This window comes from Chlamydotis macqueenii, chromosome 5 (genome assembly GCF_036417535.1).
Source record: "Chlamydotis macqueenii isolate bChlMac1 chromosome 5, bChlMac1.mat, whole genome shotgun sequence".
In the NCBI taxonomy this organism is placed as follows: Eukaryota; Metazoa; Chordata; class Aves; order Otidiformes; family Otididae; genus Chlamydotis; species Chlamydotis macqueenii.
This window is the reverse complement of record NC_141560.1, coordinates 28,398,056-28,417,111: the sequence shown is the minus strand read 5'-3', so window position 1 is coordinate 28,417,111 and position 19,056 is coordinate 28,398,056. Positions and strand designations below refer to the sequence as shown.

The 19,056-nt window shown below is 36.3% G+C and overlaps 1 protein-coding gene across 6 annotated transcripts in view; it reads right to left on the bottom strand.

Moving 5' to 3' along the window:
* The window catches only part of RALGAPA1 (Ral GTPase activating protein catalytic subunit alpha 1), a 137,610-nt gene that overhangs the window by 8,379 nt on the left and 110,175 nt on the right, over positions 1–19,056 (bottom strand). For all 6 annotated transcript variants that reach the window (XM_086749420.1, XM_086749421.1, XM_086749422.1 and 3 more), the window contains one exon: positions 1,580–1,704. In XM_086749420.1, the coding sequence (XP_086605546.1) occupies positions 1,580–1,704 (125 nt within the window). The remainder of the gene's footprint in view (positions 1–1,579; positions 1,705–19,056) is intronic.

Sequence of the window (19,056 nt, the reverse complement as noted above, 5' to 3'; positions counted from 1 at the left end):
AAAGGGCCTGGTGTTGAATACTTACTGAGTACATTAGGTAGGAAACGTGGCAAGGACTGGTACCCCTGGTTATTGTTTTTAATGTTTCTAGTTACAGATTTTCCCTATTCAAATGTTTTTATACATTAAATTATGTTAATTTTAAAATACTGATTTAATTGGTTTTAAATTACTTGCTTTTAATTTAGTTTCCCTTTGGTCTTGCCTATTTGCACCAGCATAACTATACCACTTATTATACTTTATTATACCTCATTTCTACTTATGGTTTATACTTCCAAGTGGAAGAGTCTCAACGTTTTAACATCTCTCAGTCATTCTTTTCTTTAGTCCTATCACAACTCTTCTATAATTTTAGAATTTACTTCTGGATATTTTTGCAATTGAGAAACAAATTTTGATATAACAACTTGCCAAATTATTCTTACAAGATTTATTTTATTTAGATTCACAGCTTTTCCACGGAAGCATTTTGATTTATTTGTCATTAAATACAGGTTTCTGAACAAGGAATTTCAAGTGTTACACATTCTTCTTCTCCTTCTCTCCTATGTTATCACTGCAGAATGTCTTACAACATCAATGAAAGACAGCACAGGGTACAAAACACACCACTGCCATCCAGTACTACTTGTTCATGCTGAGAAACAAAGGTCAACACAATAAAGTGTTACTCATTCAACAACTGTCTCTATCATTAGTTACCTTAATCCCAGAACCAGTGTTAGTGCTTCATGCAGACCTGAGGTTAGTAAAAGACTAAAACTTTAAGAAGATGTAGTGGTCATTTCTCAAATCAGTGTGAAATTCTTTTTAGTGTGAACAAGGGCAACAAGGAAAGTTCGCATACAATTTGGTTACAAGCTTAGTGCTCTAGTAAAAGTAAGAGGAACAAAGGGGTTTTTTGGACACTTTGTCTTACCTTCAGATAAACAGAACTGATATTTAATGATCTAAAAAGAGGGGAAATAAAATAATGAAATAATCATAAGGAGTTCAAGAAATTTCAGAACAGGAAGGCCTTGAGTTACTCATTTTCTTTTACCGATTTTCTCATTAGTAACTGAAAATGCAGTATCCTCTTATAAAACAGGTATTTTACTGGAAAGCAAAATTGACCTTAAAACAAACTTTGCAGCTAATAACCTGGAAACAAAAGTGACGATTTAAAAATTTACATTCTAAAAATGCAGTGAGCATTAACACTTTCTCATAAGGAAGAGGTACTTAGATTAAAGAATGTATCTACCTGAACTAGCCTGGATGAAGGAGTACCAACACTTCCATGGAGACTTTATACAGGGGAACGCAATAAAGATCACCATAAAAATACAGGGTCTGGTGGCTATATTAAAGTAGCTAGCCAAATCTTAATGCCAGGCATTGGCTCATGATGCCAGGCAACAGAAAAAAGATTTAAAAGCAACTTTGCCCAGGTTTTCAAGTATGTACATACAGTCTTTCAGATTAATGGTAACTCTTAATGATATACAAAGGTCTGAATTTTTAGTTTTTATAAGTAAGGATACTGCATTTCAAATAAGATTGTATAAAACCAGTTATTTACTGCACTTCTTACCTGTCTCTGAGGGCAAATGGTGGTAAGGTGCTGGACAGAAAACCTGAGCAGCAAAATCCTCAAAAGTTGTAGGCTCTAGATGATGTTGAACAATTGTTTGCAGGTATCGTGCTCTCTCCTCGTAACTAGTTTAGCCAAGAATTAAGGATCAATTTATATCATGTACTGTAACTGCTAAATACCAGTGCCCAGTAATTCAGAATTCTTGTTTTTGTTAAATACATACCATTTATTTCAGTGGCTGTACAGACTTATTTTTAATTCTTTACATAACGGTGATATTATTTGATGCACTGAAGTAATACTAACTGTAAGATAAACATGAATAATGTAAACCTTGTCAACTATCTTTTTTTTCATATCTGATGCAAAACTTTCTGAAAATTTTTTCAAACAGCAATTTAAATAATTTCTTTTAAGTAACTGATTTGGCTGTATTCTGGTCATGATTAAATATAAAACCATTACAATTTTATAAGAGGTATAGCATGAAAAATAACCTTAGCATTAACAAAATAAATTATTGAGCATTTTTCGTAACAAATTGCTACACACACACACAGAGTTAAGATAAATACAGAGCAAAATTTGAGTACTGGGACAAACATCTCGTCAATTATACCATTAAAACAAGCAAGAATATTTGTAAAGAATCCGCAGGACCCTTAAATACTGGCTAACAGGTTGTCGGCGGGGCACTGACAGCAAAACACTGTACTTCTTCCTTTTCCCCGTGTTCTCCCTCTCTGATATTATTGACAAGAGACCGTATCTTGAAGTGTTGTTGCTTTTGAAGAACCCTCTCCAGGCTTCTTGTTCCAGCAGGCCTGATTGTGCTGTTAGCACAGGGAGAGCGAGAAAAAGAGAGAATATTTCTGCTGTTCATGAAAGCAACTATGGAAATGGCTGTCAAAATGTAGAGCAGCAGGCAGCAACATACAATTATCAAGAAAAACTACCATGCTGACTTCATGTCGTACAGTTCCTGAACTGAGAAATCAGTTAACCTTTTCTTTCACAACTTTCAAAGTCCTCTAGCTGGACTCAGTATGTTGAATGTGGGAGACCTTCTCCAGTTATTCTACAGAACCACAAAATGATCAGAATTTTTTCCTGGCATTTACGGTTGTGTACACTTTTTCTCATATTTTATTTGTAGACAGTGATATCATTTTCTCCTTACATAGTTCTGGTTTATTTCCCTAAAAAAAACCCCAAACAAATCAGCCTACTGTGACGGAATGCACTCAGAATCACTTTACTGAAGGGTCTGATTTCAGGTCTGCTGCTCTTTTTTGGGAGGACAGGGGCAGTGAGGAAATGACCTTTCTGACTCAATTTCACCACTTGTGAAATGGGGATAATATTCACCTTGCACACATTTTTTAGCAAAAAACTGCAGTACAAGTGATAAGCGTTTTTAATAACAAGTGCGAGCACTTAAAATAAGTAATGATACTATTTTCAGTTATGATAAGCAATAAAATTCTCAGCCCCAAGTTACAGCTGGAGACAATCCCCTTCATCTTAGCTTTTAAAAACTGTATTTCAACAGCTACAGAACTTTTCCTATGAAACCTTTTTGCAGTTGTTTTCTGTACAACATTTACAGTAGATTTTGCAGTACATCTAAACATGAAAAAATGTATAGAGAATATATTATCTGAAAACAACTTCTAGTGAATCAGCTGAACTTCACTGTACTTCCTTAGACCACAACTTGGCTCCACAGTGAAAGTGGGAAACAATTTTCCCTCCAAAAACTGTGTTCTGAATTCTTTCTGGATCCCGAGACAGCTGAACCTCAGCAGAAGTTTCAGGCTGGAGAAGCTATAATAGAAGCACTGGGACAAGAGAAAATACAAAAATCTCCCATTGTAACGGTTCTTAGGTTGGGGCATAAACACAGTATTGAGCCTTAACAGAGGAGAGTAATACAGCACAGTTTTTAAGAGGCTATGTATACGTGGTAGAGGATGAAACTGATGGTTGAAGTCTAAATAATACTACGTATCTCACAACTTGTTGAAAAGCACTTTTTTCATTGGGGGAGATTCACAGCTGCTGAATTTTCTGCAGTTAATAGAGTCCTTTGATTCACAGCAGTGCCCCTTGCACAAAAAAATACTGGCCTTTGTGTATTACCAGAAACTAATTTTCTATTTGGCTGAAAAGGGAAAAATGGGGTTATTGCTTCTCCCTCCTACAGAGCTTTTCATTATGCCTGATGCACTCAACTTCTAAGCTCTTCTGAGAAAAAAAGAATAACTGAAGAGGCAAGAGGTAGAAAAATGAGCTTGTTAGCACATTAGAAGTGAAGTATCTTGGTGGGCCCTAGAAATTCCCAGTGGTGTGTTAACTTATCACTCTATGCATGCTGGCACTGATAGTCTCCCAATTGATCACTCTCTTTTCGCACCAAAGGTGCTGCCAGGAAGCAAAGGCTGAAGGCCCACAGGAGAACAGGCTGCTATCAAAACAAGCTGTTTTTAAAAGTCTGCTTGAATGGGTAAAACGTTTCATGAAAAAGTAGGGTGGAGACACCTACCTGCTTTTAAAATGCTCTACTTTCAGAGGTCTCAAAAGGAAACCTTTTAGTTTATCCTATTATATCCAAAGCTTATACAAAAATAAGGCAAAAATGAAGGAAAGTTACCGCTTTGAACATGACAGGGACATTCCCATTCTCCAATCTAGGTACCTATCTCCTAACCAAATAAAGAAGTCTCGACACAGATGCTGACTGAGGAGGATAATGATGTTTTCATTACACAGTGGAGAGGACACGCTTATATCAGTTCTAGAAGTCTAATTCAAATGCACTCTTAGTACACCTAGAGAAAAGTAACTCAGCTACCCAGGTTGTCCTAACAATCCACAAAACCATCTGCAGCTTGTTAAAAACAAACCAAAAATCTGATGCAAACGCCAAGTCCAAAGCATGCTGTATTCTGCACTAAAAAATTACACGCTCTCCTCAGAAGAGCTTCTTTTCTGTATTAGTGACTGAGTAGCTGAGATTGGGATACTTTTATCTTCTACTCACTTACACTTTGAGAACATTCTAGTACTTTAGAACTCCAAATTTGTATTTTTTTTTGTGGCTGAGATAATCTAGTTCCACGCTGTATATGAATGCAACTATCTGCAAGAGTGACCATAAACCCATGGCAGTCAATTCTACACAACTTCTAATAGGCTAGACATTTATTTCTTTAAAATGCTGCTCTCTAGGGAAGAGTTATTAGCACCTACAAATTGAGTGGCACATAAAAACTCCATGGCTAGTGATAATAGGGCAATGCAAGCTGTATTCTTACTGTGAGTGGATGTTGCCACTGGCATCAGCAATTAAGATGGAATGGAAAGGATGCACGGAAGAACCAATGGAGAAAGACTCTGGTGCAGAGAGTGACTAAACACTTAAAAAAATGTCTTGTGAGCTTTCTGCTTTTGAAGAAGGTGCTAATTTGAACAAAATAATGGATAAGATGGTAAGATATACACTGACTATCCAGACACTCACCCAAATCTGTCAGCTAAAACCTGACAGATATGTAATTTGCAAAAAGTGTAACAAAAAAATTTAATGACTTCATTATAGTTTTTTGGAAGATACTGTTCTGAAAAATACAATCAATACAAGAAAAAATCAGAAATTGCACCTTTATAGGTCATTCAGGTTATAGATACTCAAGCTAAAATTTCATTTGCATTACAGTCCATTTTACTTATTCTCTAAACCTGCAATTATTTCTATTAATACTGAAAATGCTCTACTTTCCATTATAACTGTAAACATACAAGTTTTTTGGACCTGCTGATTTGCACTTGGGAACAAGCACTGAAATCCTGGCTGTCAGATCACCTACTTATGCTTAATCCATCTGAAAAACAACATCTCATGTTCTCACCTAATAGCTCTCCATCACTGTTGATTGTATCACTTTCTTTTTTAACTCAAGCTCTATTTAGATCTCTATGGCAGAATGCACCTACATCTTGCAGATAATCTTTGCATAATCTAAGCTAAAACTTTTTCTAGCCATCTACATGAATAAACTATCTAGGCTCTTACTTCTGTCCTGGTTTTGGCTTGAATGGAGATAATTTTCCTCTCAATAGCCACAGTGTTTTGGATTTAGTATGGGATTTGGCATGTGAAGAATGTTGATAAACACACTGATGTTATTGGTTGTTACTGAAGAGACCAAGGGCACTGTCTGGCTTCCCAGGTATCACTAGTGTGCAGGAAACTGGCAGGGCTATAGCCAGAACAGTTGACCCAAACTGGCCAAAGAGACTACTTCATGCCATAAATGTCATGCTCAGTATGTAAGTGGGGGTGGACCAGGCTGAGGAGCATCTCTCTCTCTCTCCTTTGCTTGCTGCTTTGCTTTGTTTCCATGATCGTTGCTCAGGACAGGCTGCATTGGTCATGGAGACATCAGGTGGTGAGAAATTGTGCATTGTTCATTGTGTATATTTTAGTATCCCTGTATTTTGTTATTATTGTCATTTTTGTTTGCTGTTCTAGTCAACTGCCTTCACCTCAACCCTCGAGTTTTCCTTTCTTCCCAGTTCTCTCCCCCATCCTGCTGGGGAGGGGCCGGGAGAGTGGCAACTGCGTGGTGACCAGGGCTAAACCATGACAACTCCACATCTCAGGTACTGCCGTATCTTTTTCTTTGACCTCAACAAATGAATTTTATTCCTCCTTGTATCTACTGGGAGTATTGCAGAGCCCACTTTCTGAACATACACGAGACATTCTCTTCAGATATCACCATCAGTCTGCCACTCCCTAGCACAAATGCAGGCTACTTTTTTTAACTTTATAGTGCATACCTATTGATCAATTTTATCAAAACTACTCTGTCTCCAGTCAGTTAACACTGACAGTCACTCTCACTCACACTGACATTTTTAGATAGGTACTTCTGTACTTTCTTCCATGTGGCTTCTTATGCCTAGCACCAGGCTTTTCTAAGTGTCTACAAAACAACCTCCCCTTCAAACTCTGCGGTTTGTTATTATGTTTATCTAAGAAGAAACAAGGAAAACACTTTGGAAGACTTAAATTTGTTGCTGTGTAGGTCACACAACTATTCATGCTGCCTATTATTGTTTCACATCTCTCTGACAGTTGTTGTCTTCAGTTTTATACTTGGCTTTTTTATTTCTGGGGGACAAACAACATCTGTCTTGTGCTGTACCCCATCTCAGTGCCTATGGTAAGGAAACAGAAGTGCCACAATAATACAAGCAAAACAGCTCTCCTCCTTCCATCTTCATCCACCATCTTAATCTTTTTCCTTTATATCCAAAACAATTCCCTCACATTGCCATTGTTTTGTTTTGTTTTGTTTTTTTTTTTTTTAATCTAGGGCTTTGCCATCACTCCATTTGCTGAGGAAATTTGTTTGCTACATTTTCCCACATCTCTAGTTGTTTAGTCTTTGTTTTTCCTTACCTGTAATTTCAACCACACAATCTCCACAAGATCCTGTACTTCCCATGTTCAGGATTTTCTACTGTCTCCATTTTTCAAGTCCTTCTGTGGAATTCATCTCCTATACTAATTTCCATGGATTTATTGTGTCATTCTGACTACGTTTTCTTTCCATTCTTCTTATTCACACCCCTTGCAGACTTTAAGACAAAGTCTGCTTGTAAGTTTTAGATCTGAATAAAATGCATTACAATAACTCTGTCTAGTATTTTGTAGTTAAAGAAGAGTGGATGCGTCTTTAGTTTATTACAATCAGGGAATCTGTAATCTATCTATTACTAGAGCATCTAAGTGCTATGCTAGATTCACAAAAGGGCTGGAGAAGAAATCTTAGTGCCTGCTCCAAAGGCCATCGGATAACAAACACTTCTTCAGCCGGGACTGGAATCCAGGGGCTCTCCCCTCCCAGGGAAGAACCATAACCATTAGGCTATACAGATGAGCATGTACTTTCCCTGTGATTCAGAGATCTTATTTTATGAAACGAAGAGCAATTTCAGCTGTGAATGGAGTGTGCCTGATTACAAAATGTCCTCGGTCCCAATGGTTAGAACAGTTTTGTAAGAGGCAGGAGATGTGGCCTCAAAATTGGAAACCGCTCTCTCATTTCCTGGCTGACTGATATAACTAGGAGTCACCTCCTGCTGTGTTTGTGTGGGCTCTAATCCAGTGAGTATACCTTCAAAACTCTTAGCATTGCTGCCTCACAGGTCAGATGGGCAAAGAAATACCGACCTACTCAACGGATAGAGAGAGGCATAAACTGGGCATTTGGCTGCTCAGGATATAAGAGGGGCTTAGGCAGCTCTAGTGTGTGCTGAAGTGGGCAAATCTTCAGGGAAGGTGGCAGAACTTCAGAGGCATCCAAGACTAGGCATGTGCTCCGTGGAGATTCTCATCACCTCTGTCTTAGATTCAGTCACCTAAGGCCAGTCAGGAGGAACTTGGGTCAGATCAACAGAGTAGCTATATGCCTAAATGCTCCCAATACTTCTGGGAAGAAAAATACAGAAAATGTTTTATCAACGTAAAATATCCTCAGCACTTCTGGAGGGAAGGATTATACTGGGGAACCTACTCAATGACAGAAACTTTAAAAAGGGCTGAAGATACGCACAGTTCATTAATACACTAAAACGATGATGGAAATATTTGTGATGTCATATCAGTATTTCATTTGTCCAAGAAAGTTTAAACAGAATACATGTGTGAAGTACCTAAAGTCATCAATGGCAGAAACCTTGTATTTTTCTAAAAGTCAATAGAAAACATTTACCCTTTCAGATACCACAATAAAATGTTATGCCTCAGCTTCCGGTTTAGTAAATGACTTCAAGATGATGTCTGGATGATTTAAAATGCGTCAAGATCACTAGAGTTTAGGAAATACCCTAGAACTATGAAGTTCAAGTTGTAAGCTCACCAATGCTGCAGGCATCTCTGCACTCCTACCGATGGGCTGGTCAAGTCCAGTAGACTGATAATATAACTTTTTTTCTTTTTTAGAAAAAGAAAAAAAAAAATCAGAATTATAACAAAAGGACTTCCTTTGTGAAAGGGAGTAAAAATGTGGGCTCTTCACTCAAGTTTTTTTCCATCACTGTGTGTCTCATTCAAAAACTGAACAAAAAGCAAGATGACACACTTCCATGAAAGTTTTATTTGTAAACCTTCCCTCCTGATGCTTATGTATTTATAAATATGTGTACACCTGTGTAGTATATCACAGTATAACTGTATATTGGAATATGTGATCACAATATTGGCAGTATGTAGTACCTGAGATTCATTGATTCCAGTGCTAGGAAAAAGAGGAGGGTTTGATGATTGCCTAGAAATACCTCTTTGAAAAAAAGCCAGAGAATGCATTTCTAAATAGCAAGATGGACTTTTTCAGGTTAAATTAGAAACTACTGTCAGAAATACATGTACAGCTGCATCCCTGGCAGTTCCAACTGTTAGCAAAATCATCTAAGAAGTCAATATATATTGATATGATTGTGGAGAGTATGACTTTGTCAGCTAGGCATTTGGAAAATAATTTAGACAAGCAGAAACCAAAGCACTGCTCTACCCTTAACTGAAAAATGAAAATCTTCCACCCAGAGATACTTGCTTGTAGGATCAATGGCCACATGCAAGAGGTTTTTTAATTGCATGTATACACTATTTATATGAAAGAGATTAACAGTATTTTAAAAAAAGCTACGTAAGATGGCACCCTCTTGTTTACTACATTTGCTCCCTCACTGAATTTAGAAGCACAGCTCTCCTTTTCTAGAAAAAAACCCTCCAATCTGTAGTATTGTCAACATACAGAAATGCTCCCAGGATATTAAAGATCCAATGAAACAAAGAAACAGTGAGGCACATATGGCACATGTTGGTAGGAGATTTTAAGTTTCTGGCTCCCTGGCCTGAAAAGGTGTGCAAACCCCACTGAATTAATTGCTACCATTTGAGGTACATAAATGATGAAAGTATCAGTTTTATTGGGCAGATTTTTCCTAGTAAATTACAATTCTTGAAGTCAAAATGTGAAAGGAGGACTGCCCCCAGTAAAAAGATAACAAGTACAGGTTAGGACCGAAGTTTTAGAGAAGCTGAAAGGAAAAGTTAGCCATAGCAGAATTCAACTTCTAAATGAAGACAGGACAAAACCCACACATCACAGAAATAGAAGTTTTTTTTTCTGGGAAATCTCACTCTGAAAGAAGAGATTGTGCAGTGGTTGTCAAACCAGTTGAACTCATACTGAGTCACAGCAATTTGTACTCTTTGTTGGCTCTTTGAATTAAGGCTGTAAGCCAGGCTGCTATTGATCCAGTGCTGGAAGCCCTGCAACTGGCTGCGTTTTGTATGTAGGTGGGTGATCAGTATCAACTGGCCACACTGAGAGGAATAGTTAAAGTTCTCTTATATTCTGAAAAGTGACTCTGTAGAAGTGGCATCATGGTGTTCCCTATTTATTGTATTTTGGCGATTTCCACATCTAGTTTGCACAGTATACAAATAAAGAGATTGTTTTTTTCCAACTGCAACTTCTATTTACTCAAGCCAACTTTACAGCTCAAAGTCAGCCTGGGTCATTTTCTTTTTCTTATATGCCATTTTCAATATTGGCAGTATTTAAATATTTTGCTCTGTGCATATGTTTACACAGCTATGCTGTAAATGAAAGTAGCTTCGGCATATGCACTTGGAACTTAGCCACAACAGTGATGACTCTTGAAGCAGAATTCAGTTCATTCTCCTCATGCTGGATGCAAGTTATTTAGGTGAAAGAGAAGGAAAAAAATGGCTATGCTTGACACTACTAAACAGGTGAAAGAATTAATAATTTTATAGTCTTCTAAGGTGATTTTTCTCTCCACTGAAACAGTTTTTTCAATACTAATGACAGCACTTCTGCAAAAAAAAAAAAAAGTAACAATCTACTTTCTTCCTAATAAAGAGGGAACATAAAACTCAAATGACTCAAAGTTGTATTTTAAAAGTAAACTTTTAAGTTGCATTTCATGAAAATATTTTGAAACTGCAGAAGGGACTCGGTGTTAATTATCCAAAATCATAAATGTTAAGAAGTAATGTATATATATGACAGTTTACTAATTAATGTAGATATCTCATTAAAAAATTAAAATAAATATCCTTTAAAATGAAAATATGAAAATAAACATCCTTAATAAAATTCTTTTTCAACACAAATTGTAACTGCAAAAAGGACTTTCTGAGGCAATTGCTGAGGTGAATTTCTTCATGAAGAAAATGAAGGAATACATAATAGATAAATCCATACAAATTAATCCCATCATTCTAGATCTTGCAATTTGTTTCCAACACATATAGTTGTATCATTCTTTAAATAAATATAATGAAAATTACTTTCTATTTTTTATACTACTAAAGAGTTCAATAAATCTATAATAAAGTAAAAGTTACAGGGCAGATCATAACAATATGTATTTTTGCCATTTAAAGGCTTTTTTCTTTAAGAGTGTATCTACCCTATGGTTAAATGGTTAAAGATCCTGCAACGTAAGCATAAGCTAGATAAAGCTGCAGCCACTGAGTATTTCCAAGTCAACGCTATTCCCTTCTGCCTAGTTTACGAACACATTATATATTGAAAGGCATTGACTTTATCTGAACGTATTTAAGAATCTTCATTTTTACAGTGTGAGCACTTTCAAAATTGTTAAATTCCTGCAAGAAATTGTAACTGATGCTTACATTTTCATTGGAAAACCCAATAAATTTAATTGCAGTACTGTCCTTCTAGGAAAATCCTGGATCTGTTGTTTATTTTTTATGTTGTTCCATCAGCTAACTAAATTCTTCAGTGGTTTATGAAACCATCTAGGAAGAAAAGGCTGTGATTCATCAGCGCAGACAAAGCTGGGCTTTAATCCATTCCTATAACCATATTGCCAAGTCTATATTGTTTACATTGCATCTCAATTAAGAGACAGGCAGGACACCTGGTACTTCTTTATTTAAGTCCCACGGGCTGCCAGATGACTCAAAATCCATAACAGGTGCTAAGGCAGTGTGAGTGTAGCACCATTAACACAGCCTGGAATTGGATAAAATTTGGACTCTGCTTAACCACTTAAAACACTCAATTATGAAATGAAAAATGTAACCACTCTGCACCAAGCTCCTTTACAAAAAGCACTTATAAAGATATGTAGTATTAAAATGCAAGTGGAATGGACTTAACAAAAATTTTAATATAAATATTATCCAGAATTGAACTATACAAAAACCAGCTATATAAAAAACTTAGCTTTTTAAGATAGCCACATAAAAATTCTAATTCTGGTCATCTGCTTAGGCAGCAAAAATGACAAACTGATTCTCAGACTTTTAGCAATTTCAAATTTAAGGGAAAAAAAATCTGAATTAACAATACTTACTGAATTCTTCTACTCTGTAGTACCCATAAATTATTTTATTTTAAGGACACTGGCAAATGAAAGTATCCTACGGAAGGATTTTAAAAACAACAAGGATCAAGTGAAAAGCTACAGGATAAAAGATATTCTTTTGCACCAAAAAATCCAAATGTAGATTTCTTTCCAGCACTTTTTCAGCTACAGTGATTGAACAAAGTATTAAGCTTAGATACTGACAGAACACACCTCATGAGAGAAAAAAATGAGTATCAGAAATTTTACAGTGGACAATTACTTAAGAACTATCTGTATCTAAATGTGCAGTAATCCAATTAAGTTTCTATTTAATATTGTAATTATCAAGAACACAATATAGTGATTTTATTACCAGAGTAAGCAGTAACAAAGTACAGTAAACTGTCATTTAAGACAGTGTCATAGTATCTATGATAAGCAGCATATTGGCTTAAACTAATGCACTATATGCCTCTAGGGAACGACAGGCTCAGAGACTGGGTTTTAACATCAGAATCTATCCATTAATCTTGACTTAAATATAATCTACTCTGCAGTAAGAGGAAGAATGGGCATTCAATGAATTATCTGCTTGAAATATAGCAGGAGCATATTAACACAAACATATAGTAGAAAGTCGGTTTCGGTACCATTTATTGTATATTGTTGGTTTTACTAACTCTGAACTGCGTTTTAGCATGACATTAAAAGGACAGAAGATCAAAGGGCTAGCAGTATTGGAAGGACGAATACCTCAACACTATAACTGATTACTCATTAAATTTACTGGCTGTGTGGCTAGAAGACTAATGACAGTATTTACAAGTGCCCCACTTGTCCGTGTTTTAGTAACAGGCTACGGAGGCGAAAACAAAACAGTGAAGGAAGCAGTGCTGAAGCCCTTATGCAGGCAGAATTCCTAGTCCAACTTCCAGGGAGGATTCGTCTTACTAATATGTCCAAGACAGGGATCGATGAACGTACACGGTATGTTGTGCTAATTGTTCTGAAGCCCGTTACAGCTGCCAATGCTTCAGGCGCTCTTTGGAGCGATGCTCCTGCCGGCAGACAGAACGGCTCGGCTCACGGGCGGCTGCTCACCTGTCAGCACCAGGCTTGCAGGAGGCAGCAGGGGAGGCACAAGGCCAATGGGACAAGGGGCTGAAGTTTATTAAGGATGTGGCACCAAACATGCCAACAAGAGATGGTAAGGTGTTGCAGTTGTCACCTCAGCCCACAAATAATGTGGAATTTTCTCTTACTGGTACTGCAGCAACCCAGGGTAAAGAGAAAACATTCTCTTCAACTATAAAAGAAAAAAAGAAAGACAGTGGTAGCGTTTATTAAAGTACAGACTGGAATTAATGACAAAATTTCTCATGAGAAATACAGGCCAGGGGGAACTGCAGCCCCACATACTAACTCCTGATTTTGGCAAAGGGATTTATCCCCACTCTGACACTCAGCATTACACCAGTTTTAATTTAAGTAATTAAGGCTGATGAGTGTAAGAATACAGAAGCAAAACTGGCTCTTCACTCTCTAGTATTAACATGAATGCTTAAGCCCACTGTTTTCATACATTCAAATACTTAAATTTCTACCTTAAATACTTTTTCTGCATATACAGACATACTCATTGATGAAACAGTAACAAAAATGCCTTTCATGAAAACATCATGAAAAACTGTAAATTTACAGAAATAAAAATTATATTAATATTAAATATTGTGCAGTAAAAAGACTGCACATACAGATATGTATTAATTTGCAATTCCGCACTATACAGTAACAAAGAAAACTTCTCTCTTGAGAAATTTTATCATTAATACCAATCTGTACTTTAACCAACTCCACAACTATCTTTCTTATTTTTTTCTTTTATAGTTGAAGAGAATGTTTTCTCTTTACCCTGGGTTGCTGCAGAACTGGTACGAGATAATCTACTTATAAGTCTCCTTGGAAGGCAGTAAAGTTGATTTTAAAAATGATTTTTAAAACTCGAAGACAGGCTGCTTCTATTAAAATGAAGAAAATAAATATGATTTTTCAGTTACTTCCATCTTTCTTTATTTTGAAGCGCAATTCGTAAAGCTGCCCCTTCGCCCTCCTCCCTAGTGCTGTCAAGCTGTTGAGAGCAGTTTGCAGCACTACAATGGTACTATTGTGAACACAGCCTGGGCTTCCTTCCCACAGAGAGTTAAATGGGCAGTTCCTGCTGCCCATGATTGGTGTCCAGCAAAACAATACTTCAGAGCCAGGTTTTATCAGTTCCACGCCAAAGAAGTGAAGCCAGGGAACCCAAGCCTTCATATCATGCTGAACCATATGCCAACCCTGCTGGCCCCAAAGGTTTATCACTAAGAATCAGGATCCATCATGTCCCTTGTGAAATTTCACTTCACATACCTTCTGTGAAACGCATGGCTTTGCTGAAAACTGACCTTTTTCCACAATTGGCAAGAACAGATGGACGGTAACTATGGTTTGGCAAGCAGAAATTACAAGATTTTCTAATAGCCTGCATTCTTCTGTGTTTGGGAGGAGAAGCATTGAGAAGGAGATAGATGTATTTGTGACCCACAGATCTATTCAGGTGCAGTTAATCAGCAATTAAACTATTTTCTCAATGTCTAGAAAGTATGTTGAGATTAATTTGATTGGCCAGGCTATGATTAGGACTCATGTCCTTCGGACGACCATATGGTAACTCCAATTACTGTAATACTAACTTTTAATCCTTGCTTTATGTTAGTTTATTCCATCTTTATATTAAGTATATGGCACATACAGAATAAACTATATACATACACCTTTTTTGTTATAATTTGACCTGCTTAATTAGTGACTCTTGTTACATGAAGTATATTACATCTCCAGCTAGACATTTCTATAGTGACAGGTATTACACATAACTCCTTTTCTCAGTAACTGAAATAGAAGAACAAAGACAACCAGAGTGCTCGTTTCCATTAATCTCCGTTTGTTTTTTTTTTTTTTGGTACCTATCATCTTCTAATCCCTCTGCTGGCACTGGATAGCATGCCCCAACTGTCTTGATTACCATACGTAGAACGACACAGAAACAGTTTGCCAATATCCTATTCAACTCACCCAAAAACATCGTTCTATCTTGCAGACATTACTGTTTGTCAGTTTTGCTTGTTGCAAATAATCTCCCATATTTACATTTCCCACCAATTTAAATATCAGTATCAACCACAGACAATGTTAAATACTTATTGTTTCTATATACACAGCTTTTAGTGTTTTAACACACAAATCTTTCAAATTGTTTGCAAGTCACTTATCTGCTATTAGGGGTGAATTTATGACTAGAAAATGATTAAATCAATAAACAATGCTGTCTTTTACAGCTTAAAAATAGGGCTTACATAGTTTAAAAACATTTCTTTCTTTAAATTTTAGAAACATCAGGAAAAATTGTTTAAACTTCCTTGCTTTTATTCACAGACTTCTGAGGGCTATCAAAAAAAACTGTATGAATGTTAACACCTTAAGGGGCAAGAGTCTTAACATTTTAACAAAGGGCTTTTGTTATTCATAATGTTTAACTAATTAATAAGGCTAAGTAAGTATTAACAAAAAAACCCCTGTCATTTCGTGTTACGTACAAAGCAATCAACTCTGCATAAGATTGAACTACTCCATCTTCTTCATTCCAGTTTAAGGACTCCCAGCTTTCTCCCTGCAAATTTTTGTTTAAAAGAAGGATCTACATACATTTAAAACATATTTTATCATGAAAGAGTGATTGCTCTACTAACTTCCACCTTACAACATACAGAAGTCTCCTACCTTAAAAAGATGCAGTAACAAAGAAGAACTTCCCTTCCTCAAGCGATCTGTACTGGCAGATCCAAATTCAGAAGTTCTAGGAGGCTGATAAAGCACCTCACTGCTTTTCAGGGTAGCCCACTGACATCCTTTTATTCTAAAACAGAATGCCACTGGCATAAGCCTACCTATATTGTACACAGAAATTAGTAGAACCAATACCCCCCCTTCAGATGGGTAAATTCAATTTCTGGAAGAATGCAGAAGTAAAAGAGCCTAGAATATATTTTTCTTAACAGTCCAAAAAGATTTGACTCTCCCCATCCTATTGTCTACAATATCAACAGATCACTCAGTTTTTGTAAGTGTAATTTTTAGTAGAAAATTGTATTACTGGAGTCAATCAGTTTTGTCTCATTTGATATTTTGCTTTTTTATGACTTTCAAAAGAGTATCATGCATTTCATTAGGGAAGAGTAACTAATAAATAAAGCTGTACTACTAATTAACAAACAAGTTACAGATATCTTGTGATGACAACACCACTATTACCCTTAAACCCACGTGCTTACACTACACCTCTTTAACAGGTGGTTCCCAGCATCACATCTGCAGACAGCCGATAAAAACAGAAAGAAGAGCTACCTGGGGTAGAGAAAGCAGATTCTGTGGGATTAGAAGTAGGGCAATTACTGAAGAAACTATGTTTACCCGAACACATACAAATCCAGAATTGCTGCTAAAGGAAAGTATGTGTGTGTTTTGCAAAAAATCCTCACAGACTATATACATTAAAATATACTACACTATAACATAGCTTTCTAGCCTCACACTTCAGTTTCAAAAATGCATTAAAACCAATTGAAATGATCTGTACGTATACATGAAAATGCAATAAAACCAGCAGCTTGTAGAGACATCTGCAAGTATTTCTCCAGCAGTTATTTGAAGTGTCTATATGACAAACACTAAGGTAAGAGTTTTAAAAAAACCCATCACAAATGTTGGTTCAATCAGTCGTCTCTAGTGGCTAAAATCAAAGGCATTTAAAGTGATGCTTTGGAATTATTCATTGCAAAACAATCCTATTCTTTCAACAGGTAACTAATAAATGATGGCTGAGAACAGGCCTGCACTACCCCTGAGGTTCAATTGTTACTCAGAACACTGCCTACTTTTGCTCCCTGGTGTTGCATTTTAACTCTAATTGCATGATCAAGCCAATAAATTGGACTCAGGGGACAAAAAACCACCACAAAAGTACCTACTCTGACAAAACCAGAGGTTGCAAGAAAATGCACTTCAAACAGAAGTGAGGCAAGATGAGACAAGCGAAGGAGAGGTATCAAGGCTTGAAAGACAGTCATTAATACTGACAGATTACTGTAATTGTGGCTGTCAAGGTGATCGATTTAAGCAGCATATGCCAATCAATACTCTCTTCATTTACTGAGTAGCATTAGATACATAGTTAGGTAAGATGTCCCTAAGACAGGATTTCAAACCATACTTAACGAACATAAATAGCACAATTTATGCTTTGGAATCTTAAATGTTTTTTTCATTTGGCCTTTTTTTAATTGGACAAACTTCAGTGTGATGTTATCCATATGAAAGTTAGTTTAGATGACACTATTACGCTGTATTGCCACCATGTATACAATTCCTTTATGTGAAATAATTCAAACTGTACCAATTTTCTGTATAACATATTAAAACACTGATTGTGAATATGAACATTCTTAAATGCAGCAGTTACATAAGTAATGTTCATTTTGCTTTTTCTTTTTACACTACAGGTTTGCTGTTCTGAGTACTTTAGCCATCCACGGTTTATAAGAAACCAAATGTTCCTAGTATTTCCCCTGGAACTTTCCTGGTCTCTTATTGTTCAAATATACTTGTGACTTCAAAGGAAAATACATTAATTGGATATATTAGTTCGGGGGAAAATGCTATAATGATAATAAAAATAGCTTTACTGTCATGGCATACCTACAAGTAGACACACACATAAGTGCACAAACACGCGCACACACACACATACACATGACTCTATATAGAGATACAAAACTTTCCTCTTATATTTAGGTCTTGATTCCTTGAAACCAAAATATCTGACAGTCCATTAAAACCATCAGATACTTGTAAATGCCTTGGAAATCTTCAGTTTTTCATTTTATACCACTGTATACACTGTATGTATTAATCACATTCTGAATTTTTAAAAGATCAAGTGAATTGTCAGCAGAACTAGGATATGGGACAACAGCATAACTGAGCAAGCCAAAGTACAAGAAAGACTGAACATCATATTCTCTACCTTAGGATTCTTGCTTGAACTTGGAAAACAATTTCTGTTGCTAAACAGTAAAACAGATTTTAGAAATAACTCTATTTTCTTCTGGAAAAAACAGTGGGGGTCATATAATGAGCTCATCCATGTCTCTTACTTGAACTCCTATCAGATAAGGCTACAATGGTATGACTCAGGGATGGGATAGTCACTGAAAGTCTGAAATTTTCAATTTTTTGTTGTACAGCACGTATGTATTTAAAAAGTACAACAAGCATTATTTTCAATGTCTATTTCTTCTCACTTGCGATGACAGAAAAACCAGTAACAGGTATGTTAAAATCTTATTAAATGTCCTGTATCAAAATTATATTAGCAGAAATACAGCAAAGTTTGCTAGCTTGGCATATGGCAGTTCAAAAAAATTCTAAACCAGAACAAATCAGAAGAGCAATTACAATGACATCCATTATTCCTTTCACTAAAACAAAATTAATTAGTGGCACTGTGCAAAATGAATTCATGATACATATTTAGGGAGAGCGAGCACCCTCTTATCCCTCAGTATTGCTGTATGCATCTCTAAGACAGAAAACTTATTGGACTTAGAGGAAGGGAAATTGGGGCTGCCAAAATCAGTGCTTTCCAGCTTAAATTCTTATCTGTGTTAGTGAGAAATCTCCAAAATCTTCACAAGTTCCAGTTTGAAAATGTAAATTAAAAAAAAATTTCTTAATTAAATTAGACAAATGTGGCCAGAGAATCTGAAGAATACTCCTTGCTCACTATATGTCATTAATAACAAACACTTTCTTTTTAAAGATAAGCTTTCCAATGTCTGCAGTTCTATCTTGAGGCAGATGATGGTCGAGCAGGCAGAACAAACAGTGACACTACCAGTTCCAAAAAAAGCCTTTCTTGGGGCAGTTAAGTATCACATCTAGCAAGAAAGCTTCTT